The sequence below is a fragment of the Myodes glareolus genome, chromosome 20, assembly GCF_982192425.1.
Source record: "Myodes glareolus chromosome 20, mMyoGla1.1, whole genome shotgun sequence".
NCBI lineage: Eukaryota > Metazoa > Chordata > Mammalia > Rodentia > Cricetidae > Myodes > Myodes glareolus.
Window position 1 is genome coordinate 27,608,532 of NC_142045.1, and position 27,901 is coordinate 27,636,432.

Genomic DNA, 27,901 nt, shown 5'->3' on the forward strand with positions numbered 1-27,901 from the left:
GTGCATCAGCCCTGAATCTGGAGCTATGGATGAGTGTGAGCCTTGTCTTACTGTATCTGGTTTATCCTATTTGGCTGCCATCTCTTGGAGGCCTGCTCTTTTCTGGAGAGGAAACAACTGGGGAGTGAATCTGGGGGAGAGGGAGAATGAAGAACTTCAAGTCTCAAACTTTGGGTCACATGGCTGAGGTGTGCCTATTTAACATAGGAAAGCAGACTTGGTTGTCAAGTTCTCCCAGCATTCCTTAGTCCCTACTTGTCACAGGGTATGGTGGTCATACCCCAGTCTCTACCCCAAACTTTAGTCCAGGGGCTGGGCTGCCCTTCCCCATTGGCTCTTCCCTGTACAGTCCAGCTATTTTGGTTACCTACCCTTTTTGTATCTTTGCCCTCTTGGTTGCTGCACTTATTTCCCTCTCTCCCCTCCCCCTTCTTCTCCTCCTCTTCCACGTGGCCCAGCACAGTCAGGGTCATGTTCACTGTAAACTCTTCCAGATGTCCCTGTCTCTGCCTGTGTTCTCGCTTTCAGCCACAATAAACTTTCTCCACCACCACACCTAGGAGCGGTCGGCCATGTTCTTTCCTTTCCTTTCCTTTTCCTTTTTTTTCATTCAGGGGAAGCTGGGAGGCGTGGAGAGAGGGGAAATTGTGGTCAGGAGGTATGATATGAGAGAAGAATCTCTTTTCAACAAGGGAAAGAAAAAGAATTCCACTGACGTCAAGTGGGCTAGAAAGAGATCACAATGGCAGATTGTTCCGAATAGCACAGAGACCCAAAGAAATATCAATTATATTGTGTTGTGATGCAGCAGATTTTATTGTGCGAGGATGGGAAGGAAAAGCCACATTCGTTTTCTTGGTGTGAGTGGGTATTGTTCTGGACCCCATGGCAGGATTAGACACACTGCCAGAGAGCAAGTACACAAAGTTGTTATGGAAACTAGAATGCAGCGCACATTTGCAGAGAATTTCCAAAGCCGTCTTATTCAGCAAAATCAACTCCATCTGCTTAGCCACACGCCAGTGTGCCCTAATGCAGACTGTATTCTTTGGGTTCTTTGACCGGCTGTCCTTGACTAAATGTAAATTCAAGACTCAGGGGATGGCAACTCCATCACCAAAGTGCAACTTGTGTGTAGGATCTTTGCGTTGCGTGTCAGAAGCTTGCTCACACTTGCCTCAGCCATTGTCAGCGTTCTGGTTTCTGTAATCTGAGAACAAGGTGGAAGTTGTGACCGTCTTCTGAGAGAAACATTTCCTCCAGAGAGCCACTCACTGTCTGGGTTGTCCCTCACCGGGATACGGCGAGTGTGTCTCTTTGCGTTCTTTCTGTCGTCATGGAGAACAGACAGTGACAGTGGCCTCCGGCCATCAATTTTTGTCTTTGAGAACTGGGAATTTTTCCAGCTATCTCTGAAAACAGGATTTTTGTTTTGTTACATTTGCCCCACTTTTGAGAAGGAAATTGCATGATGAGGATTTTTGTGGCTTTTGAAGGAGCTTTTGAGGCGTTTGATGTTTCAGCACACGAATCTGTGGAAGCCATCAAGCAGATGGTAAAGGTATGTATTTAGTCAGGGGTCACGAAGATGGGTTTGAGTTTCATTATGCCTTACTGTTTAAAATATGCAGGATAGAGACCCCATCGGGTCCATTTCTAGCACAAGGAACAAGGAGGATTCAGAAAATAGCCCTATTTGTTTGCATACTGTATTGATAAGAATCTGGTATGTTTGGAGATCTTAGATAAGAAAACACACTGAGTCCGTAAACTCTGGGAGTGGAGGAGTTGTCACGGTTCACTTTTCTTTAATGAGTTCATGGGTCGTGCCTGGACCAGATAGTTTATTACAATTGTTCATAAAAGGACAATGCACAGCACTAGCTTTAATGCATGCAAAGAGAGTGCCAGTTATCTGACAAATGCCTTGTTTGGGGAGCAAGCAGATATGAGAAACCAAAGGATTCAGGAGATAGAGAAGACAGTGAACATATGGGCTTCAGTTTTCTTTGGTATTCAGAGGAAGCTGAGGTGCAGACCTACCTACGGTCGCACTGCCAGAATAAGAGACAGTCATGAAATGTTTAATTTAGAGGTGGTCATTCTCATTTATTAAGGAGTATTTCTTTTGTGCTTTGCTTTGTTTTACAAAGTGGGGCCTCAGTGTGTACCTCTGGCGGTAGACCAGGCTGACGTCAAACTCAGAGTGCCTGTCTCTGCTTGCTGAGTGCTAGGAATAAAGATGTATGCCACCACAGCCAGCCGTATTGAGTGTGATTGCTAATAGTGAGGAGATTATTGCAATCTGGATCTAGTACAGGAGATAGTATCCACTATGTGTCATGGATCTGTTGGAAGTTTGATGAAGCAGATTAACTCCCTCTCAGAATGTTGTTTAATGCATAAAATACATAAGATAAAAGGATAGCCACAGAAGGCATGGTGCTGTGTGCTTATAATCTTAGCACTCTGGATGCTAGGGCAGAAGGGATAAAAGATTGAGGCCAGCCTAGGCAAGAGTAAGAGGCTCTCAAAGAAAGTAAGAAAAAAGTGAATCGAATTTAAATATAATCTTCAAATACTAAAAGTCATATTTATGACACAATGCCATGGGATGTGGGATTTTATTAACATTAGCTAAGAGACCCTAGCAGTGCACTTAGTAACTAGTATACTTTCTAATTAGTGATAAGTATGCATAGCACTCTGAAATATCTGTAGCACCGGTAACGTGACATGGAGATGAATGCAATTTTTAATTGGTGGCAATGCCACAGGTACAGATGATGACTTAACTAAATACAAGTAAGGGGGGAACCTCAAATTCACTTAGAGTTAACAAAAATAAAGCAGTAGCAACTGGAGAAATGGTTCGGCGATGAAGAGCAATGGCTATTCTTTAAGACGACCTGAGTTCAATTCCCAGTACTCACATGACAGCACACTATCATATGTAATTCCAGTTCCAGGGGCTCCAGTGCCCTCTTCTAGCCTCCCTGGGTTCCAGGCACACATGTGGTACACAGATATACATGCGAGCAAAACACACACACACACACACACACACACACACACACACACACACATAAAATAGAAGTAATAAAAAATTTAAAATGAAGTTTCAGGGTTTTTTTTTCCCCAACTAAAATCTTATTTATAAGCTTTTGGGGAGCAATAGGGCCCAAGTCAAGAACCCTATCTAATCTCCCTTCCCTTTCTTCTAAAACAATCATAATGCCATTGGGAACGGAGGGGAGGAGAGAGGAAGGAGAAGGGCGAGAAGGAAGAAGGGAAGGAAATAAGGGAGGGAGCACTGTATTCTTGGTCTGCTAATAAAGAGACGGGCTGTTTTCATAAGCGGTTGTTGCCCTTTAAGGATTATTTCCACATTCCTCTTTCTGAAGACCAACAAGGCAGGTGGTATTTAGAGCTGATGTACGCCGGAGCTGCCCTAAGGAACAGCTGGAGGCTGTCGGATGTCGGGATCTCTTTCTGCGCGACTCTCAGATGCTTCATTAAGGTACGATAGAGTAACGTTTGCTCAAGATGTCTCTTGCTTTGGGAGGTAAGTTGTGGATAGCTCAACTAAGTAATTTCACGATTTGGAAAAAGCTTTGCATAGGCTGGTGTGGCTGATGCACACCTATTCTCCCAGTGCTTCTGAGGCAGAGGCAGGAGGATCATCATTGAGGGCAGTTTGGGCTATATAACAAGATCCTACCAGAAAGAATAAAAATAAAAATTGCTTTATTTTCTTTACATTTTTTAAAGATTTTTTTTTTTTTTAGAATTTAGATTTTTTTTTAATGTGTTTGAGTGCACGACTGGTGCTTGAGGAAGCCTGAAAAGGCTGTGGGATACCCTGGTGTTAGAGTTACAGGGGACCAAACTCAGGCCGTCTGTAAGAGCAGTACCTTCTATGGACCCCTGAGCCATCTTTCCAGCCCCCTAAAGATTTGATTGTATTTATGTGTATGTGTGCACATGAGTGCAGGTGTCACAGGAGGCCAGAGCCACTGGGTTGCCCCAGAGCTAGAGTTATAGACAGTTGTGAGCTGCCAGGCATGAGCTCTGAGAACCAAACTTAAGTCCTCTGCAGGAGTGGTATACACTCTTAACACTGACCCATCTCCCCCGCCCTTCTTGTCTTACATTCTCCTCGTTTCCCTTGGTACTTATGTTCTTCTGCGTGCTTCATGCCTACTAAGGGTAGGAAGATGCAGACACGGCATTCCCTCTGTCCCCTGTCTGTTTCATCTCTCTTTCTCACCTCATCCCTTTGCCATCTGCCCCATCACACCATGCAGGACTCGCTGTAGATCAGAGTCTAATGGATGGCTCTGATATATCTGTACAGTGAAACAGATTAGGTCTAATGGACGGCTCTGATATGTCTGTACAGTGAAACAGATAAGGTCACTTCCCTGGTCATAAGAATTGGGGACAGTGAGAAATTTTTCAGTAGCAGAAAGAATGCGCTGGCTAGTTTTATGTCAACTTGACACTAGCTAGAATTATCTGGAAAGAGGAAGTCTAAATTGGGAAAACATCCCTACCAGACTAGCCTGTGGGTAAGCCTATGGGATGTGTTCTTGATTGACGATTGATGTGGGAGAATCCATCCCACGGGGGTGGTGCCACACTTGGACTAGAGAAATCCCTGGGGAGCAAGTCAGTAAACAGTGTTCTTCCATAGCCACTGCATCAGCTCCTGCCTCCAGGTTCCTGCCTTGCTTCAGTTCCTGCCCTGACATCCTTCAGTGATGGACTGAGATGTGGATGTATACGCTGAAACAAACTCTTTCCACCCCAAGTTGCTCTTGGCCACTGTGTTTTATCGCAATAGAAACCCTAAGACAGTGTCTATATCTAAGTACAGACAAAAGTACCCATCAGAACTAGGTGTATGTGCAGGAGAAAAATGTCTCTTCCATTTTTAGGGTGCCCTTATTTAATGGCACATAACTGGGGATCCTGGGCTCAGCTTTCATTAAGAACTTTACAGAATCCTAGCTCTAAAATATACAAAACCATGTACTTTGGGATTTCCTGGACTCAATATCTCTAATTTGAAATTAGTTTTTAATGGGGCAAGTGACCCAATTAAGAGCTGTTGTTTATGTGGGGGTAGGACCAGAATCTTACACTCATTTCCAACCCCTGAAAGTGTGAGTTCTCATCCCCTTAAAATGTGACACTTATCTTCTCATACTTAGCAGTAAAAAATTTTATGATGTTCAAAATTAATTCTTTTTTTTTTTGGTTTTTTCGTGACAGGGTTTCTCTGTTTATTTGGAACTTGTTCTGGAACAAGCTATTGTAGATCAGGCTGGCCTTGCGCTCACAGAGATCCACCTGCCTCTGCCTCCCGAGTGCTGGGATTAAAGGCATGTGCCACCACTGCCCAGCTCAAAATTAATTCTTAATATGCTTACACAATTAACTAAGATGTTTTAAAAGATACTTTTCTTTTTTAAGTACTAAAGACATGTCACAAAATGCTAAAGATTGCATTACTCTATTTATATAATTTTGATGTTTTCTGAGCATTTATTATTTACATTTTCCTTATATTTTAAAGAGTGTCTAACTACCAAAAAGTGAAATTAAAATGACTGTGAAGTCTCCAATTTTCTCTCTCTAATACCCAAAAAATACTTTTAAAGCAAACCAAATTATATTTCTTTTCTTTTTCTGACAGGGTCTTGCTATGTATCCCAGGCTGGCCTCAGACTGTTGAGTCAAGATGTTAGGGTTACAAGTGTGCGCGCTAGATCCTGCTTCTTCGCCATTTCTTAGATAGCTTCTCCTTATGATTCCACGTGAGTTCCTATACCATGTTCAGGCACTGCACAGCTACACAGATCACCTCCCTACAATCTCCACGTACTGTCTAGTGACGATAAGGGCCCAGATTTTTATTTATTTATTGTCCTATGTGCATAGGCATTTTTCCAGAATGATTTCTGTGCATCACATGTGTCCCAGGTGCCTGTGGAGGCCAGAAGAGACTGTCAGATCCCATGGAAATGGATTTAGAGATGGTTTTGAACTTTCATTTGGATACTGAAACTCAAAATTCAAACATGGGTCCCCTGGAAGACCCGAACCACCAAGCCCTCTCTAGCCCCAAGTTTTGGGCTTGTTTTGTTTTGTTTTGTTTTAACTGTTTGCTTGCTTAGAGACAGTTCAATTCTAACATTTGAGCTGGCAAGGGGGATTTAATAGCTGAACATATAGAATGTATTAGGAGTGTTTTTTTATTTAACTAAGGACTGCCTTGGTCTTTATTATTAAAAACTTAAATTTTTATCTATTTTCAACTAGGGAATATATTTCCATAATTCTCAATTCAAAAGATACAAAAGAAAATGTATAGTAAAGTCTCCCAGCTCTGGCTCTGGCTTCCATTCCGAAGAACAGTCTATATTATCAGTCATGCTGACAAAAACATCTCACAAGTACTGCCAATGCATCAACACCCATGCGAATGCTGCAAACTCTACACTGAACCCTAATATTTTTATGGGGTTCAAAATTACAATGCAAGGAATAGACTAATAGTGGCAAAATAGTTTATTTGAGAGAGTTGAGACAGAACGTGGTTAAGATTAGCATGCTGATCAATATAGGGTTTCATTAGAAATTCTCACATTTTGTGGGCCTTTTACTGATTTTATTCTTCATTCTGTCCATTGGAGTTACACCTACAGTTCGTTATCAAAACTTTAAGAAGGAATAGAGTGTGTCTTTAATCTAAAGCAAAAAAGAATCACCTAAATGTCAGTTCCTATTTTGGTTAGATGATTAAATAGGCTATTCCTGAGATCCACAGTGTTTACTATATGGATATAATAGCTGCCAAAAAATGTACTTACAATAATAAAAAAAAATCTCCACTGAAAAAGATCCCAACATACATTTGATCTAAGGCAACCAAAGGCTGCTTTCCAAACACGTTATTACTTTACTGCATAACTAAATATATACAAATTCAAGTAAAGTCCTTGTTCTGTGACACTTACTTCTATTGCTGTGTGCAAGTCGGTTCTGGGAATCCAGGAGAGCTAAAGCCTTTTTAACTTACTTTAGCATAGGTTATGAATGTGATAAAAGCCAGAAACTCTGGCTGAGTTCAAAAGTTTATCAAGTCAGCAATTCTTCTTTTTAAACATGTACCCATAGACATATGTCATAAAACAAAATCAAGGTAGTGGCTTTTTATTGTGCAAATATTTTTGTGTGGTTTATGAAGAATTGCTTATGTGATAAAATCTTAGGTAAACATTTAGCTGATCTACTGTTACATACATTTTTTAAAATATTTTTTATGGTTTGTTTTATGTGCATTGGTGTGAAGGTGTCAGATCTCCTGCAACTGGATCTTCAGACAGTTGTGAGCTGCCATGTGGGTACTGGGAATTGAACCCGGGTCCTCTGCAAGACCAGTCAGTGCTCTTAACCACTGAGCCATTTCTCCAGCCCCTGTTATATACATTTTTAAGATAGTCTATTTCCCACTATTCCTGCAGACAAGATCTTGAAGGGTCAAGGATGAAAGATAATATGATCACTGTCCACGCCTCAGTGCAGGGCTCTGTGATGCTTCTTGGGGCCCCGATTCTCTCCCTCTCCACAGCATTCCCGTCCCTCTCTAACCTTGAGGCAACATGCTCCCCAGTATCCTTGGATTTTTCTCTTTCTCCAACACCATACTTATAAAAACAGTAGAAACAGACCACAGATACCTTAAACAGAAAAGAGACATATCCAATGCTATCAGGTAGTGGACAATCTCTTGAGAAGGAATAGAAAGTAGGGATCTGCAGTTACATAACCAGAAATGGCATCTAAACAGGGCCAGAGAGCTAGTTCTGAGTTGCTAACACTAGCTTCAAATATTTTTTGTTTTTTAATATTTTCATGCACACACACACATATGGGAGGGACTGAAGAAAAGAAGACATCAGACCCTTGGTGCTGCAGTTCTAGGGGGTTGAGAGCTGCCATGTGGGTGTTGGGAACTAATCTCAGGTTCTCTGCAAGAGCAGCAAGTGTTCTCAACAGCTGAGTGTATCTGTACGGCCATCACTTAGGTCTTACGGCAGGCACTAGGTGTGCTGGCAGCCTTGTGACCAGGACAGGGATGCATCAGAATTGCTATCATAGGACAATCCCAATGTCTGCTGTTTCCTTTGGTTTCAAATTCTTTTTTTATTTTTTTAACAAAATACAATAAGATAAAACAAAACGCATCATGTTAAAATTGGACAAAACAAGCCCGTAGTAAATTAAAAGAGCATCGAGAGAAGGTGCAAGAGTCAGAGATCCCTTTCATTTACCCACTCAGAAGTCCCATAAAAATACTAAACTGAAAGCTATAGTCAGAGGACCTGGTGAAGACCCATGGAGGCCCAGTGATTCCGATCAGTCTCTGAGTTCATATGAGCTTTGCTCAGACGTTTTAGAGGGCCTTGTTATTCTTGTGTTCTCTGTCATCTCTGTCTCTCCCACTCCTCTGTATCCCCTTCTGCAGGGTTCCCTGAGCTCTGAGGGGAGGGATTTGATGGTGACACCTCATTTAGAGCTATATGTTCCAAGGTCTCCCCTCCCCTAGCTTGCATAAAGTCTGCCTGTAGATCTGTAATTATTTCCATCTGCTACAAGAGAAAGCGTCTCTGACGATGGTTGAATAAGGCACTGATCTATGAGTATTGTGGAATATCATTAGGAATCATTTTATTGTTACTTTTTTCTTTTTAGGACAGAAGTATTTTGTAGTCAGAACTTTTCATCAGTAATGCTGCTGGCTCTTCATTAATGACATGGAGACTTATTATTAATTATAAAAGCTGGCCAATAGCTTAGGTTTGTTTCTAACCAGCTCTTACAGCTTAAATGAACCCATTTCTATTAATTTACTTTTTGCCTCATGGTTTTATTACTTTTACTCTGTACTGTCCATGTTGTTTTCCTACATCCCCCATCTCTGACTGGCTACTCTCTGCATCTCTTCCCTTCTTCCCAGCATCCTCTCTGCCCTGAAAATCCTGCCTAGCTATTGGTTAGCTTTTTATTAAACCAATCTGAGTGACAAATCTTCACTGTATACAAAGAGATTATCGCACAACAGTATTTGGCTTTACCCTAGATTTCTGAGCTATCTAGACTCTAGTTCTTGGCCACCCAAGCAGTGTCAAGTTCTTTCTCATAGAGTGGACCTTAAGTCAAATCAGACATCGCTTGGCTACTCCCACGAGGTTTGTGGGTTTACGCCACCATGACCTAGCATATTTTGCAGGCAGAGCAGTTTGTAGATCAAAGGTTTTGTGGTTTTGTTTACTCTTCTCTTTTGGTAGCCCATGTGTCATGGACATGGGCCATAACAAAGTTACAGAAATAACTTAGTTAACTCCATTTCCCAGCGCACCTTTTCCTGACAGCTGCTGTACAAAAGAGGAAGTTCATTTGATTTCTCAAGTGGGATTCACCCCATTTAATAAAACTAGATATTACTTCCCTTTTTGTTCAGTCTGGAACAGGTGGGGTCGATTTCTGTTAATTTGGTGTCTGCAAATTTTTGAGGCAGAATTTTAGCAGAATTCAGATTTACATCAACCTCAATTTGCATTGTCCTTTTTAATAAAAACCTTTCCTTCTCATTATTTTCAGTGGATTTGCATCTACTTTTTGAAACAAAAAAAGGAATTGTGCTCTTGAAATAGGCTACATTTATTTGTACTGAAGAGTAGACTATTTTGAGTTTGACCTCTAACATGGTATATTGGTTTGTTTATATTTTTATTTCCAAAGGAAAAAATTTAATCTGTGTGCCTAACTATGAGTTATTTATGGTGTTGTTTCTCTAACAGCATCTGACATACTTGTATATAACTGAACAACCTGTCTTAATTCAGAATGCTTGGGGAGTAATATCACGTACGGATGCAGAGAGATGGCCTCTTTCACAGGCACCCTATCTCTTTTTAAAAAGTTGCTTATTTATGTATTTTTGTATATGCACCTGCTATAATGTGCATGAGGAGGTCAGAAGACAGCTCAAGGGAACTGTTTTGTCCTTCCATCCCGTGGGTCCCTGGTATCGAACTAGGTCATCAAAGTTGGTGGTAAGTGTTCTTCCCCCACGTGGCCATCCTGTTGGTCCATAGATGTCTTATCTTACAGAGGGATGCCTTATCTTATGATACTTTCTAGTGTAGCATTTCATTAGCGAGTTGCCATTAATTGGTACCTGTGGACTCTGCCACTGCAGGAGCCAAGAGGGTAGGTATTTCCGTTCAACACAGCTAAGAAGCTAAATCTGTTGGTTTAGACTTTGAGAGTCTGTTCCTAGGTAGTTTATTTTAGGTGTATTTAAGCCCAGCACAATTTAGTGAAATTTTTCTGGTAGTAAATAACTCAATCCCATATGCACAATAAAACTGAAGACACACCACATCAGATCTCGTGGTAAAATTCATAACAATATCTCCCATAAAGATGGGTTCTCTAGATTGACTCCATGTGACACCGTCCAGAAAGATTGGTTCTGTAGATTGGCAAGTTTGTAAGGATCTGGGGAGGATTCAGTGTGGTCTCAGCCACACAGATAGCACAAAGGTCACCAGGCTATCAAGCACATCTGGTCACAGCCTTTTGGGTGGAAAATAGGGTTTTTTGTTGTTGTTGTTAGTTTTGATTTTGTTTTTGCTTTTGTTCAATTGCTTGCTTGCTTTGTCTTGTTTCCTTATGTAGGGGTGTGTAGTAGAGATGAGAGGAGGATTTGGAGGGATCAGGAGGTGCATGATGTGAAACTCCCAAAGAGTCAATAAAGAAGTTAAAAACAAACAAGCAGACTTTAAGATGTTTCTGGAGACCTAAGAATCCAGCTTCATAGAGAGCATTTTTTCCCCTGTCACTTCTGATTTCCGTCTAAAGCTGCCAGCTATTTTTTTTTAACTCACCTTCATTAGGACTTGCTCCAGAGTTACCTATTTGTATGTACAGACTAGAGACCTTTTTCTTTACAATCATAGGATAATACATATTCTGACATACTTTTAATCACACTTATCTAACATGATATATAGTGGTTTGGTGTTGAGATCAACCTAGCTAATTGTTAAGATCAACTTAAGCCTCTACATTCTGCTTGTGTGTTATCTGTTTATTTGTTTTTCATTTGTTGTTTGTTTGTGTTTATTGATAAAGATAAATTAGAGAGCTAAAGAGAAATCAGGGGACTCTAAATAAATTAAGAGACCACTGTTGTATAAATTATAATTTTTCTTTCTCTACTCCCTTCCAAAAATGTATGTATATATGTGTCTACACACACACATACACACACACACACACACACACACACACACACACACACACACACACACGGGTGCCAACAGAGACCAGAAGAGGGCATCAAAGCCCCAGAACTAGATTTACAGGCAGTTGTGACCTGCCTGACGTTCTGATGTGGGTGCTGGGAATTGAACTTGGGTCCTCTCGAAAAGCAGCAAGTGCTCTTAACCACTGAGCCATCTTTCCAGTCCCTCTCCACTGCCTTCCAATTACATTTTTACAGTAGTTTCTGCCTGTCTATAAATATTTCAGAGATAAGTTTGGCAGACACTCACCTGAAGGAGCCAAAGAGCGGCAGGAGCATCCTTGTGTGGGAGTTTTACAACCTACACTCAGAGCACCCAGCACACTGGCCACGGCAGCATCTCAGCTTGTTGGCCTGGTTTCGTGTGTAACAGAAGAGAGACTGAATTGGCTTTACTAATTTAAGTCTCTGAAATGGGCCCCCCATCAAAACATTGGAAGCACGTGTTTCATGAGTAACATCATTCCTCCAAGAATTTTTTGAAATGTTTATATTGATTATATTATGGCAATGCTATTTATCGATTTTATGTGGCAATGTTGTTTATTGATTATATTATGGCAATGCTGTTTGTTGATTATATTATAGCAATGCTGTTTGTTGATTATATTATGGCAATACTATCTGGGAAGAGGCGGGTGGAGTGAACATCCTATAAGCTTGTAGCAGGAACAGGCTCCAGGAGGAACCAGAGAAGAATTTAGCTTTGACTCAGTTTCTGTCCTCTGAGACAGTGATGTAGAAAACTTTCCATGTGGATGAGGCTGGTCTTGGGCTCCTGATCTTCCTGCCTCTACCTCCCAAAGTCCTGTGACTACCTGCAAGATGTGGTAATGGCTGGATTGCCTGAAGGGTGCAGGAAGGACCTGGAAGCCAGGTATTCGCTTCTAGGAAAGCTTCCACGAAGGGGACATTCTGAGGCAGTGTCATGCACTTGCGTGTCCAGCCAACAGCAGCCACTGCAGAAAAATGTCACAATCCTGCGGCCACTGAAGAGGAAGTGAAACCAGTTTCACTTCTCTAGACTGGAGGAAGGTATTCGTCTTCCCCACCCCCTTCCCTGGCTTGCTCAGCACTAACATTCCCCCAAACTTTCCATTTTCTCTTTGGATGTCTCAGTTCTACGTGCCTTCCTACTGGTCTCTAAAATAAAAGGAACAAGCAAGCAACAACAACAATAACAACAACAAAAAAACTATGTACATTTACTATTTCCCTGTTTATACAGCAAAAGTAAATATAAGTGTGTTTTATATAAAGGCAAACCGCACAGACAAGGAAGAGTGCACAACCATGAGAAAATTGTCCCTTGTGCTCTTGCTTGGAGCCAACCTCCAGGGTGGATCTCAGGAAAGGGACAAAGATTCCGAATCCACAGCCTCTCCGCCTTAAACACAGCATAGTGTGGAGTGCTCTCTGCACTGGCTCCTCCGTGGGCGCGCGGGTGCACACACACACACACACACACACACACACACACACACACACATGCAAACACACAGAGACACACAAACACACATACACACACGCACGCACACACGCTGGCGGCGCTCGGCTTCCGTATCTGGATCTGTAAGGGCTAGAATCCTGCAGACTTCATCCCTCCACTCAAACTGGGAACGTGCTGTGTCCTCAGGAGAGCAAGTGAGACAAAGTCCTGGAAGAAAACTAGCTTTATTTCCCCCATTTGCACATGCCGTGAGAGGCGGAGGTGCTCAGACTCCAGTGTCCCTTGTCCCTATCTCAAGCTTCAGACAGTGAGTGTCCCCTCTCCTCTCCCCGCAGAAAGAAGACAAGCCTACCCTGTATGTGTTTAATGCTGTGACCCAGAAGATGATGCCGATGAGGGAGAACGTGTCTATTCTGGATAAAAAGGTGTCCGACCTGAGAAGACTGATAACTCTGAAGTGTGGCTTGCCCGTGAGCGTCTACTGTCTGCGGACACCAGAGGGACTGGAGATGTTTGACTGCAACAGCCTCAAGGTCTACCGGACTGATATCGGTACTGCCCACCACATTTCACGGCAGCCACTTCACAACCAGAGTTCTCTGATACCAGATTTTACAGTTTTTCAGGAGAAAATGGAAAGCCGCTTTTTATATGCAGACTGTATTTTAGTTACCCTAAAATAGTTAATGCCTTACGTGGTTTAACTATAAGAAGTATAAAAAGACATACAGGGAGTGCTTTTTAGGGCCAGGAGGCCAAGGATTTATCCCTATACATCTTTTCATACTTGTTATCAAGATTTAAAATCACGAATTAAATCACAACAAATGGAGCTGTTGCAAATTGAAACCTCAGTAGTCACAGTGGGTGTAAATTATCAATACTTTGTCCTTTCATCTGGGTCTGTAGAGTAAGAAACAAAGATCTCAGCGCTCTGCTTATTCCTATATTTAATTTAAAAATTTGTGTGTATGTGTGTGTGTGTATGAGAATATATGTAGATGGGGTTTTTCATCGGTACCGCCAGCTGCTCCCAAATGACCACACAGAGACTTGGTATTAATTATAAATGCTCGACTGATAGCTTAGGCTTGTTCTTTACTAGCTCTTTTAACTTACACTAACCCATTTCTATTAATCCATGTGCTGCCCCAAGACTCTTTACCCCGTCTACATCCTTCCCATCCTGCTCGCTCTGTCTCTCACGGCCTTTCATGGTGTCTCCTCCGATCCTGACTCTCGGCCCCTCTTCTCGCCAGCATTCTCTCTGCCCCCAAAGTCCTGCCTTGCCATCGGTAAGGGAGCAACGCATCTTCACAGTGTACAGACGGATCATTCCACATCGAACATATGTACAGGTACCTCTGGAGGCCAGAAGAAGGAGTCAGGTCCCCCGGAGCTGGAATTGCACGTGGTTATGAGCCGCTTCTTGTAAGTGCTGGGAACTGAACTCCAGGTCCTCTGCATGAGCAGCCTCGTGCTCTTAGCAGCTGAGCCGTCTCTCCAGCTCTCTTCTGCTAATTCTTAAAGCAGTATTTTGCTAATATCCTCAGGGTGGAAGGACAAAACCCAAGCGATACCATTTTCATCTTCTAAGTGTATTTCAAGCTCAGATGAGCTCAGGTTTCCTTTTTCCTTAGTGCACGTGGCAGAACTCGCTTTGCATGATCTCATCTTTAAGCGTTGCCAGTTTTGTTTAAAAACAAGCTTCTCAACAACAGTGCTGCGCCGGATGAAAAGCTGCCTAGCGGACTGGAATCCGCCGACAGAAAGATCACAGCCTCTCCTTCAATACGATAGAGTCAGGCCACATCTTTTTGGCCAAACATCAATGAGAAAAAGAACTAGATTTGTCTTTCGTAGACTAGAAAGTGACTCAGACCTTGTCGAAAGGTGACTGGTCCACCCCAGAGTGGGAATGTGCCAAATATTTGCTGTGAGGGATTTTGAGTTTCCTTAACAAACGCACCAGGGCTCTGTATGCATGCTTGAGCTAAATAGTTTTGCTTTCTGTCACTGCTAAATCTACACTTACTGATATTTCTCCAGGCTCTTCTCTTGCTTAGCAATCTATTTTCATTTCTTTTGGAGCTGAGGATCTCAAAACTTCGATGTCAGTTATTGTCTCCATTTTTGATCAGCGAAGTCGTTGGATTTGTCCCCAGAGTGCTAGTCTAGTTCTGAATACTTGCTGGAGGCGCCCTTGACGTGGAATGTAGGGCTCACAAGGGCAACTGATCATCTCGTGCTTTAATTAAAGATCAAAAGAGAAAACAAAACTAGAATGATTTCTGGAGAATGTTCATTCACTCACACACTTCTTGGATTGTGACATTTTAAAACTGAGAAAAATTTAAAAATTACTTCATCCAAACCCACCTTTCCCAGATTTAAAAAAAAAGCAAAGTTTCTGAATTGTTCATTCATGGTATGTTGAAGAAAAGAACCCCTTAAAATAAACAATTGAAGGGATAAGATTGGAGCGGGGGTGAGAGAGAGGGTTTCAGATACAAAATCCATAGCCCAGGAACCATTTAGATAGATCTCCTGGCTACCTGGAGAACACAGGACATTGGAGGAAAGGCTCAAGAAAGAAGTGTTGGGGTGGGGTGACTCTGACCTGCTTCTTACCATTCCTAAGGGGTAACTGGCATTCCGGTAGCCACCCTCCTCACTTTACCTAGAGAAATCCTGAACAGCATTCTTACCCTTGCTGCTATCTGAAAGCGAACTATGAATCACTCTCCCAAAGGAGTGGACAATAACATTTTGGAAATGCAATCAAGTCCAGGATGAAAACCCAAAGACTGAAGTTTCTCAATGAGTCAGCACACACACCTGCTCATACAGAATGTACAAAGCTGCCTCTGCCCGCTAGGCAGGTACAGTAAAGTGGAAAGAATGAGCCATGGCCGTATCCTCAGTTATAATCCAACAAACCAGAGTAGCACAGGCTGATGGAATCACAAGATGTTATTCAGGAGAATGTGGCCTGAAGCACACGAGATGCAGAACTGTAAATGGTTTGAGAGGAGGAATGGAAGGCATTCTGGGCTTCCAGGCCAGGAAAAAAAAAAAAATCAAGCTACAGGCTTATGAACCTGCTAATCCCAAAGAGAGGCTGAAAATAAGAGACTATAAACCGAGAGGATTTCCCTGACAACATGGGGAAGCTCAGCTAAATGAGCCAACCATGGTGGTACGTGCTTATTAATTCTAGCACTTAGGAAGCAAAGACAGGAGGATCCCCACAAATCTGAGGTCACGCTGGTCTGTGTGGCAAGCTGACCAGAGCTACATAGAGAGAGAGTGACTGCCCCCACCTCCAAGTGAAAAAAAAATTTAAATGGGGAGTTGAGGAGATGGCTCTGTTGACAAAGTGCTTGCCTTGCTAACTGGAGAACCCAGGTTTGAGCCACACTACCCACAGAGAAGCCAGGTGCAATGGTGCATGCCTATAACCCCAGCTTTAGTGGGCACAGACAGAAGCTATGTGGAATTTGCTGGCCAGTTCGTCTGGTTGAATTGCTTAGGTTTGGATCAAATAAGAGATCCTACCTCTAAAAATAAGGGAGATGCCGGGTGGTGGTGGCTCATACCTTTAATCCCAGCATTAGGGAAGCAGAGGCAGATGGATCTCTGTGAGCTTGAGACTAGCCTGGTCTATAAGAGCGAGTTTCAGGACAGGCTCCAAAGCTTCAGAGAAACCCTGACTCAAAAAAACCAAAATCAAAACCAAAAAAAAAAAAAAAATTGAAAAAAAGTTGAAAGTAGATGAAGAAAGACCCTAGTGGGGGGCTGGAGATATGACTCAACATTTATGAGTACCTAGGTTCAAATCCCAGCACCTCCAGGGCAGCTCACAACTGCCTATAACTCCAAGATCTGCACCCTCAACAGACATGGAGGTATAGTCAGTTTTTCTGGCCTGCCTGCCAGCTCCCACATGGAGACTTCTTATTAATTATGAAAGCTTGACTGATAGCTTAGGCTTGTTTCTAACTAGCTCTTACAACTTAAGGTAACCCATTTCTACTAGTTTACTTTCTGCCATGTGACCTTATTACCTTTATTCTGCCCATGATGCTTTCCTGCTTCCTCTGTGTCTGGCTGACAACCCCTCGCGATTCTGTCCTTCTTCTTCCCAGCATTCTCTCTGTCCCCCCAAATCCTACCTAGCTATTGGCCATTTAGTTTTTTTTTTATTAAACCAATGACAGAGAAATATCGTCACACAGTGTAAAGGAATATTCCACATTTTGCAGGCAAAACACCAATGCACATAAAATTTCTAAAAGTAACATACATAATAAATAAAGACCCTCAACAATGACTTCTAGGCTCTATACATATGCACCTGCACATCCACACTGTTTAATGAATTTTGACTTGAAATTAAGGACAGAATTTCCAACATTCTGAAATGGCACTAAACATCCTTCAGCATCTGTGCTATATAGTTATGTGAAGCAACACTTTCAGCAGTGACAAAGTTAAAATATCAGTTAAGCTCTGAAAAATATTGAAGTTATTTTATATCTCAGCCAAGAGTTAATTCCTTTTAAAAATATTTATCAGTCGGGTGGTGGTGGTGCACGCCTTTAACCCCAGCACTTGGGAGGCAGAGGCAGGCAGATCTCTGAGTTCAAGGGCAGCCTGGTCTACAGAGCAAGTTCCAAGACAGCCAGGACTACACAGAGAAACCCTGTCTTGAAAAACATAACTTGTGTGTGTGTGTGTGTGTGTGTGTGTGTGTCCACAAAGGTCAGAAGAGGTTATCAGTCCTTGATCAGATCCCTTGAAACTGGAATTACGGATAATTAGGAGCCACCATATGGGTGCTGGGAACTAAATTCAGGTCCTTTGTAAGAGTCAAAAGTGTTCTTAACCACTGAGCCATCTCTCTAACCCCAAAATTTAATATCTTCTGTCAAAGAAAACAAATCTATCCATCGCACCGGTGTGCAATCTTTCTTTAGTCTTTTATAAATGATAAAATTATACATATACCAAAGAATTGTTTTCAACTAAAATATTTTAAACATTTATTTTATTTTAAACTCTGTGTGTGTTTGTGTGTCGCGTGTCTGTCTGTGTGCCTGTTTGGGAAGGAATGGTTGCGAGCTCATGAGTGCTGATGTACAAGGAAGCTGGACGTGTCAGAACCCTTGGATCTGGAATTACAAGTGGTTGTGAGCCACTTCGTATCCCAGATCCCCTGCAAGAGCAATACGCACTCTACCACTGAGACATCTTTCCAGTCCCAGATATTTTTTAAACATTTATTTATTTATTTATTTTGTGCCAAAATACATGTGGAGGTCAGAGACTAACTCGCGGGAGTCAGTTCTTTTCTTCCACCATGTGGGTCCCCAGATCAGACTCAGGTAGGCCGGCTAGGCATCAAGCACCTTTACTCACTGAGTCATCTCGTTGGCTCCTAAAATAAATCCTTTATGATGGATTATAAGTAAATGACTGATGTGTATACATATTTGATAAACCTGTTCACCCCAAACCGAGTATGTTAAAGGGCTTTCCCCAGTCAATAGAGGCCTGAAGGAAAATAGCATCCCTCCCTGCCTCCCGACTTCAAGGCTTCATTTCCCTAAGCTCTCGCTGTGTTTGGAGAAAGCTATCATTAAAGCTTAATCCATTGCTGAGCCACGGTGACAGACTGGACCATAAATTATCTCTCTCAATCCACAGGCACAACACTTCGTTTGGATGTCTGGGATGGATGGAAGGAATTTCTCATGGGATGTCTTCTCGGGCAAAAGCCTAAAGTCCAACGATACTTATCAAAAGAAGGACCAGTACTCAAGTACGAGAACCAAAGCAGGTGTTAGATGGATTTAAGTCCCTTTGTCCCAAGCCTCCATTCAGCCTTGACCCTGGCTTTGAAATATGACTGCAACTGGTTTCTTCATTGGATGCCAGGGTTTAACAACAGATATTGTCCTCAATCATAAGCTGTTATTCAACTTCAAATGTTTGGTTGTATTAGAGTTTAGAAATGACAGAGTCCGGCTTCTCCTTTAGAAGCCTTATTAAGAACTGACTTGGTTACCTGCCATTGTCTCTAGCCAGCCCTTCACATACAGTGACCATCAGGACAGCTCACACAAGATACCAAGCTGCCCTCTCTCTTGTGCCCCTGACATGAATCTCATTCTGCATGAAAGAATGTGTTTGCTGAGATCAGAATAAAAAGCTGTCCTGTCGCTGGATCAATAGTTCCCTCTTTTGCCTTACGTGGAGGGTGATGTGTGTCTGGGACTGTTGACCACGGTTGACTTGGAGAAGCTGGTGGTTATTTTACTGCGTTACTACAACCAGCAGCTTCCCAAAGTTGAATTAACTGTTAGTGGTCAGGTGTTTTAGAACAGTGCCCTCTTGTGGGTGATTTGAACATGTTTTACCAAATCCAGACACCACCAGGCGCTCCAAAGGCTCCATAAAAACGACAGCCAGGAGTTAATTCTTGCAACCAACGGTGAAAGAGTCTAACCTCCCCATCAGCTTCTGTTTGGGGATAGTTGCAATCCTGTTTCATATCCGGTGAAAGAGTCTAACCTCCCCATCAGCTTCTGTTTAGGGATAGTTGCAATCCTGTTTCATATTCTAAATGCAAACAAATACCTGTGTGACTTTTCATACTGTGTTAGTGAGCATACTGCCTGTGACCAAGCCTTGTACTGCGTTTATGTTTTATCCTTCGTATGTACAACAATTTCATGGTAGGCACGCCTCATGTGAGGAAACTGAGATTTCAAAGATGAATACTTGACTTATCTTTCAAGTTTCCGGCAAGATATTGGGAATGGCGGGGGTGGTAAGGTACAAGGCGTGATCTATTTTAAGACCTATAGCTCATGTGTGGTAGCACAGGCCCACAGCGCCAACAGTCAACAGATAGGGAGAATCAGGAGTTCAAGGCCAGCCTTAGCTACCTAGTGGGTCTAAGACCAGTGTGGTCTCACAAAACCTAAACTGATTGTTTGTGTGTATGTGTGTGCGTGTGTGCGTGTGCGTGTGTGTGTGTGTGTGGTGTTGTACATTCTGGGCATGCAGGGGCACGTGTGTGAGCTCATGCATGAAAGTCAGAGGTGGATGTCAGGTGTCCTGCTCTATCACTTTCTACCGTGTTCTTTTGAGACAAGGTCTCTCTCCGGTGCAGGCCAGCGGGCAGCAAGTCCTAGCAATGTGTCTCTGTCCTCACAGCGCCAAGTTACCGGTTCACCAGGAAGTTTTACCCACGGTACCAACATCCCAACCCCTCTAAACTATGCTCACAGTTAAATGAGTAAACATAAATAAAATATCATTATAAATGAGCATCGTAAGGAATATTGATTGCTGTCTGTTTGCTGACTTTCTAACCCTTTCTGCCAAACTTGCTGCGCTCATTCAGGTACCAGAAAAGGGTAGCCCTGTACATCGCCGCCTTTCACGGACACACTGAACTCACTGAATGGGCTCTGAAGCAGGGCGTGCAGCCCCACGAGGCGGTTGGTGTTCACCCTTATCGAGCCTGGTGCCACGAAGCCCTTCACGCGGACGTCTCTGATTGCCCTATTCATGCAGCTGCAGAGGCCGGCCAACTGTTAATTCTGAAGGCCTTTGTCAACTGCGACGTCCTGTGCCTGGAATGTAAAAATGCAGCCGGGCGAACGCCCCTGGCCATTGCAGCGAAACGTCAGCATGAAGCCTGTGTATTATATTTACTGAATAAAATGTGGTCCACAGTTTCTTTTCTCAAACTTTCAGTTCCGATGAGGATTTATATTAAAATAAAGCAGTGGATTCTCAGAGCTCAGAGTCATAGAGGCCAGAAAAGCCAGCTTAACAGAGCAAGAATCTCTGGGGCAAAAGTTGGAGACACCGTGGTGGTGGACGGTTTTACTAAGCCAAAAATGACATCCAAGAGCTGGCACAAGGCTGGAGACAAGAGCTGGCAAAGCACTCGGAGTAAACTACCACCTTGCAAGCAACAATCAAGCAGGAAACCCGTCGTTTCGCAAAGGGACACCAGTAAACAAATCACACTCCCATCCTTAGTAAAAACAAATACGTCCTCAGAACCACAACGTCCTCAACAAGAAAGCCAGCAAAATAAAACTGCCCAAGCTGGGAGAAAAGAAAAGTACGTAAGAAATGCCTATCTCCCCCAGGTTCCGCTCCCTCCAGTCTCCAGAGTGGATTATCCCCACCGAATACTCCACTGCACTCCGCCCGGTGCCAACCGCTTGCTAAGATCCTTCTTCGCGTCTTTCTCAGAGCACAGTGGGAGGACTCCGAGAGAGAACGCCATCTACTGTTTAGCTGTAGCAAGGTAATGTTTACTCTTTAAACAAGCGAGGGCATGTTTGCTAAGGCAGATCTGGGACAGAGACATGTTCACGAAGCCCTACTGCAGCATTCTGAGTAACACAAGTTGTTTTAACACTTACTTATTTACTTAGCATCAAGGACTTTGTCTCACTGAGTTGGTGACACTTGCCTCTCTCTAATCCCAGCACTTGGGAGACAGGGACTAAGAGGATCTCATTTATCCTCAAATCTATGGAAAAGCTCAACTGGTGCTATCAGCCAGTCCTTGAGCTCCCAAGGGACACAGGACAAAGAAACTGAAAATATGGGAGGCTGTCCTCAAAACTGCCCCAAAGACTGAATAGCCATTAAAGTAGAAGGAACAAAATAATAATAATAATAATAATAATAATAATAATAATAATAAATTGAAAACAAATTGAGCCATAAAGGTCTAAGGAGGCTTATGGGACAAGATTCACAGGAGAGAGATCTGTCCTAGGTAGAATGGTAGCACTGGCACTGATGTTTAAAGGGATAGACTATCACAATGGAGGACACAGAAGTGTATCAAGTGGGCTTTCAGGAACATTCACATCCATAACTGAAAATAAAGCCTTCTCATTGAAACATTTATGTTATGTTTTAGAGGTGAGGCACAGCTGGGTGCCTGGGTTAGAGAGGTGTAGATGTATGACTGTTTTTTTTCTTTCTTGCTCAGCATCATGAGAAGGCAATTTAAAACAGGACTTCATCGGTTTGCTTTCCTTTCCATACTGGTTTGGTTTGCTCCTAACTTGCTGCCACCTAGTGGGGAGAGGAATTTAGGCTGTAAAATTCAAAATTTAGGATCCAACTTTATGGCAATGTTTAAAAATTTAAGAATTAAAAAAAAAATAATCAGCAGATCTTAGTGTGGTCACACATGCCTATGATCCTAGCCTCTTTCTGACCGAGTCCAGTTAGAAGACTCTTCACTTTCTATGTTTTCTTTGCATCTGCTCTAATGCAGAGACACCAGTTCAGCAGAAAGACACTATGGTGATCAATTTTGTGAACATCAAGGCAGATTCTGTTTACACTTGTGTAAAAGTGTTTTGGAAAAAAAAATAAATGACAGCAAGTCTTTCCAGAGACAACCACTATCCTTACTCAAGACTTATCCTTTTCTTCACTTCCTCCACCTGGCTGTTTTCCTCAACATATTTGTAATGGTTTGTCCTGTCCCTTTTAGAGACAAGCCCCACCCACTCCCTTCTCCATCCACCTCCGAGGCAAGCAGATCTTCCTCTTCCAGTCTGAGCCCTTCCCTTTCCAGCTCTCTCCCTTATCCCCACTTCTGCCTTTCCCCCTTTCTGTTTCTCTCTCTGTGTTTCTCTCTCTTTCTGCCTCTCTCTGCTTTTCCTCCTTCTCCTTCCCTCTCTCCTTTCCCCTTCCCTTCCATAACCCACTAAATAAATATCCAACCTCACTCTGCATGGCCTGCCTGTCCCTCTCAGTCTCTCACCTGCCACTCGGCTCCCAGCCTGGGACTCACTGCCCCTTGTGGCCAGCAGGCCACTCGGGGAACAGTGCCGTTTTATTTTTACCATAACAATATCACCTATGAGATTAACTTGTATTCTGTGTGTATTGATTTTTCTCATGTCTACATATTCCAACTCTATGTAATATCCCTTATCCTGATTATTTATCTATTTTTATTGGTGAAAATCTGGGTTGTCGTTAACTTAGAGGCTGTTCTGAATTAAAATACATGACTGTTTACGTGGAAGTCCTTTGGGGAGATCAGCATTTGTTATCTTGTTCTGTACCTAGGGATGAAGGGGTAATAGGGTGAGTTTGTGGTTGCCTTTCGTAAACACTTCTGATCAGTTTTCTCTCTAAGCTAGGGGCTTTGCAGCTGTATGTCACAAAGATGGCAGCTGTCAAATAGTCAATTCAAGACTGAGATGGAAATTTCTGGAAAAAAAGCCCATTTTGTTCAAACAAGGGGTTAGTGCAGAAGGGGACTTCCAGGAAGGGTGTCCTGCCTGGCTGTCGTTCCTTGAACATTATTTCAAATCTATATTCTGGTTCTCGTTTCTCAGTAATTTTCTCTTTTACTTCAACCTATCTGTTTGTGCCCTATCCCATTGCACCTTTGCCAGGGTCTGTGTGGTCTTCCTGGACTGCTGGACTGTGGAAAGGAGCTGAGGGAGCCATTGTCTCATGCCCTGTACCCTCTTGTATATAGGAGAAAGTATCCCTAATGTGGGGGCCAGAAGAAGGCATCTGATCCTCTGGAATAGGAGCTATAGGTGGCTGTGAGCTAGCATGAGAGGCTGGGAACTGAGTCAGGGTCTTCTGCAAGAGTAGACAGTGCTTTTGACTACTGAGCTCTCCCTCCAGCCTGTAAGATCCCTCTTTGATGAATCACATTTTCATTGTACAAGGCAGCAGCTGCTGTAGTAGAATCTACAAGTCTTTTATAGTGTAGACAGAGCAAAGCAAAGAACTAGTTCCCTAGCATTTCCAGTTAAAGACCACCAAAATCAAACTTGCTTTTAAATTTAAAAATCCTACTGGGGTCAGGAAAGAAGAATAGTGAGGGGGTGTGCTACATAGAGTTGCCTAGGAAGGACAGATAGCAATGTTACAACCCAGAAAATTCTCCATGATCTTGTGTGGTTTTCAGTTTCTAGTGGCAGTTTGTAAACTTCTAGCACTTTCTAGGGAGAATATCCTTTTTGCCTCATCGTAAGACCTTGGCTTTAGAAAGACCGTAGTTTATAGTTCCTCTCATGCCTATGTTGCAAGTGAACTAGACAGTAATGACATCACCCTCAGCCAGGCAGTGGTGGCACATGCCTTTATTCCCAGCACTCGGGAGGCAGAGGCAAATGGATCTCTGTGAGTTCGAGGCCAGCCTGGTCTACAAGAGCTAGTTCTAGGCCAGGATCTAAAACTACAGCAAAACCTTGACTTGAAAAACTAAAAAAAAAAAAAATTAAAAAATTAAAAAATAAAATAAAATCACTCTCAGTATTCAGCAATGGGCAGGGAAGAGGTTGGGTCTCCTTGTGAATTGTGTCTTTGTATTTTTTGTTTGTTTTATTTTTCTTGTAGCGCCTTTAAGGAGAAGCGATGGCTCCAGCAATTAGAAATAGCAAGAGTCCTGGCCAAAAAGAGCATTTCTAACCTGACTGTTCAAGAAGGTCCAACAAAGTGTGAAAACCTTCCAGAAATTTTGCTTTGAAATGCCACATCAGCCCTAGTTTGGAGCATGATATGGTCAAATAGAGTCTCCATTTCTAACGTCAACATATCTAACTACGTTTCTAGTGCTACATGGCTTCAACCGGGTGTTGAACATTTAACAAAAACTTTCTTAGACACTGTATTATTCAAAGTTCTCTAGAGGAGCCAAACCCACAAAATGATTATATATTGAAAGGGTGTATGAGATTGGCTCACAAGATGCTTGGATGGTCCAACAGCAGCTCGATCCAGGAGGATGGACAGTTCCACCATTCTAACCTGGTGCCAAGGCAGGAAGGATTCCTGGTCTTCATATCAGCAGCCAGAAGAAAATGGATTTTTCTTTCAGGGAAGAAATGCAGCAGCAGCAACAACAACAAGGGAAACTGAGGCACAAGAGCAGGCCGGCAAGAAGCAAAGTTTTCCCCTGGGACCCCTTATTTGTGACTGTTGTGGTGTTCTGAATAAGAATGCCTCCCTCCACAGGCTCATATATTTGAATTCTTAGGGTTTTTTTTTTTGAAGTGTTTCACTGGAGATGTGTTTTGATGTTTCAAAAGCCCATGTCAGACCCCGTTTCTCTGCCTGTGGATCAGGATGTAGCTCTCAGCTGCTACTCCAGCACCTGCCTGCAGGCTACCGTGCTCCCCACCATGATGATAATGGACTAAACCTCTGAAACTGTAAGCCAGCCCCAATTAAATGTTTTCTTTCATAAGAGTCACCTTGGTCATGTGTCTCTTCACAGCGATAGAGCAGTGACTGAAACAGCTGCTATTAGAAGATGCCATGTAATGTGGATCTACCCACTTTCAAATAACCTAAACAAGAAAACCCCTCACACACATTAGGGATTCACCTCTATCCAGATAACCTCTCACCCACTTTCTCAGGGGCTAGCCTTTGTCCAGATAACCCCTCACAACCTCTTATCTCGTAGTCTTATCTCACATCAGTTCCCGACCCAGTCAAGTGGATGCCCAAGGTTAGCCATCAGGAATACAGATGACCAAACATCACTTAAACTCTTAGTGGACAATGCTTTAAAGGACAGTACTGTTCTGATGTCAAAGTGTCAGGACCGCCCCCCTCCCGGTCCAGTCCCAGAAAGAACTCACAGGAAACAAACAAACAAATGTTGACACCAGAAGATGCAGGTGGGGTTGGAAACTAAGGAGGATATAGGAATGGAGCTATAATCTTTACTGTATGTTTTACCTTTTTTTCTGGGTTTGTTTCATTGCTCTGGAGTTTAAAAGTCATATAAATGAGGAAATAGTAAGATGACTTTTAAATAAAATATGTATTTTAACAAGGTCCCTGTGAGAATTACTGAAAACCCCTAGGTTCAGACATCATTTTAACTTCTGCTGGAACATCTCTTGCTAGTATTTTTTTCAAACTAAAGTAAAGCTTGTATACAATAGACCTCAAGGATATTACTTACCACATACTGATTTTAAGAGGTATGTATCTGTGTGGACAGTATATCCCGGTATACATGTAGAATTATTGAAGACACTAGGAAGTTTCTTCAAGCTGCTGAATAAATCTCAACTATTAAAAGATAGAGCTGTTGTGACATCAAATTCTAGGAAAAAGATTTGAAAAACATTTGGGACACTACTGCTCACATGGGCTCTGATGTTTTACGATTAATTTCCACTGCCCTTCTTGTTTGGGCTTAGTCTGGTTTTATGAGACATAATGTAATATGGAGTCCTGGCTGGCCTGGAACTAATTTTGTAGTCCAAGTCAATCTAAAACCTGTGGCAATCTTCCTGCCTCAGCCTCGCAAGTGCTAGGAATTACACTTGACACACGCCGTCCAGTACTAGGGTTTTTTTCTTAATTACTTCCTGAGCAGTTAGGGTTCTGTTTGTGGATTTTTCATATTATCCATTGTAAAGCATAGAGATTTGGACTGTCATCATTCCTGAGATATTGTGCATAAAGCATACATGGACGCTGTCCTCAAATTGTTTTCCAGATATATGTTTTTATGTCCTAAATGCCTAGGAACAGAATGATTTAGTGATAAGGTGAGTACAAAATTAGCATTGTAAGAAATCGTACAAGAGTTTTTAGGATACCTTTGCAATTTCACATTTCCAGCGGCAACAGAAAAGAGCTCCCATTTCACACACTTCCCTAACACTTGCTTCAAGGCCTAGCAAACATGTTCAAATGTTTCCAAGCAATTGGTCAGAGTCCTTTTGTCCTACTCAAAATCACAGGTGGGCACGAACAGTAAGTTTTGGCAGCAGAAGGCAGCAGCATATGGGCCCAGTAGTAGGTGGTAACTGTTGTGGGATATTTGTACACATTGTGAAGATATATTATTGTGACTGGTTTAATAAAGGGCTGGACAGCCAGTAGCTAGGCAGAAGGTATAGGCAGGAACTTCCAGGCACAGAGAAAGGAACAGAGAAAGGAGATGAAAGTATGTGTACGGAAGACACCAAGGAGACATGGAGGGAGTTGGACGTACAGAGTGAAAGGAAGGTAAAGAGCCACAGGGCAAGACAGAGATTATAATATAAATGAGTTAATAACTTATAAGAGCTAGTGGGACAAGTCTAAGCTAAGGCCAAGCTTTCATAATCAACAAGAAGTCTCCATGCTGTTATTTGGGAGCTGGCTGGCAGTCCAGAGAAAGACTCATTACAGATAGCCTTTTCTGATATGGGTATTGTGTGGGTCTCTGGCAGTAAGACTCTTAGCCCTGCCAGTGTTGTGATAAAAAAAAACAACAAACAAACAAACAAAAAAACCCCAGAAAACTACAAAAGCCCTCCAGTCCCTCCCTACTCCCTGGCACTGCCAAATTCAGTTCACACTATGACCCTGTATCCTGATAGCCTACGCAAGGCAGCTTCTGAAGATAAACCGGGCTTGTCTGATAAACAATCCCAGGAGGGAAAACCTGCAGGCTTTCCTGTAGCCCCAGCAGCTGCACTCCCCAAACCTCCTATGTAAGCCTATATAAAGGGTTCCCTTCCTCTTTTTGAAGACCACTTCCCTGCTGTGACTGCCCTCACTGTTGAAAATAAATAGTTCCATCTGTTGAAGTCACAGTGGTCTCTTTTCTGCCTCCTGTCTCTCTAAGCTGCCTCAGAAATTTAACACTGGATTATGGAATTCTTACTTCTATAAGTTTCATGGCTCCTGTGTAGGTCTACAGTACCAGGATCCTTGTTGCTACAAGGATTATAACTCTTTCTTAGGCCTGGGAAATCAAGATTCTAGTCTTTAACAGTAGCCAGCACTGAAGACTCTATGGGAGTTCTCACCCTTTGGTGATTGCCAATTGTGTAGCTCCTAGGAGACCACTGACTCCCTAGAACTCATGAACTCTTCCAACAACCAAGACCTGAAGCTACTCTTTGGTTCTTTTCAAAAATATTTAATACATTAGAAAAGAATGCGAGAGAGAAAGGGGTGGGGGAGAGGGAGAATGTGTTTATATGTATGTGAACACATGTGCCACAGTGTGCTCTGAAAAGTTAGAGAAA

The 27,901-nt window shown here is 42.6% G+C and overlaps 1 protein-coding gene across 2 annotated transcripts; it reads left to right on the forward strand.

The window, feature by feature from the left end:
- Positions 1-26,220, forward strand: Ankub1 (ankyrin repeat and ubiquitin domain containing 1). 2 transcript variants are annotated; one of them, XM_087899500.1, is made up of 6 exons: positions 2-1,561; positions 3,377-3,520; positions 13,169-13,385; positions 18,543-18,675; positions 20,248-21,168; positions 24,255-26,220. In XM_087899500.1, the coding sequence occupies exons 1-6, from the start codon at positions 1,469-1,471 to the stop codon at positions 24,382-24,384; spliced, it is 1,638 nt and encodes a 545-aa protein (XP_087755626.1). In that variant the 5' UTR covers positions 2-1,468; the 3' UTR covers positions 24,385-26,220. The 2 variants fall into 2 exon arrangements, with proteins under 2 accessions (XP_048280816.3, XP_087755626.1); XM_048424859.3 differs by lacking the exon at positions 24,255-26,220 and having other exon boundaries at positions 1-1,561; positions 18,543-18,657; positions 20,248-21,172.
- The last annotated feature ends 1,681 nt before the right edge of the window (positions 26,221-27,901 follow it).

Bases quoted from the DNA above. Each gene is read 5' to 3' on its own strand.
- Ankub1 (XM_087899500.1), top strand. From the start codon at position 1,469: ATGATGAGGATTTTTGTGGCTTTTGAAGGAGCTTTTGAGGCGTTTGAT. The intron at 1,562-3,376 runs GTATGTATTTAG...TTGCCCTTTAAG, and splicing joins CCATCAAGCAGATGGTAAAG to GATTATTTCCACATTCCTCT. The intron at 18,676-20,247 runs GTGTTAGATGGA...GCGCTCATTCAG, and splicing joins AAGTACGAGAACCAAAGCAG to GTACCAGAAAAGGGTAGCCC.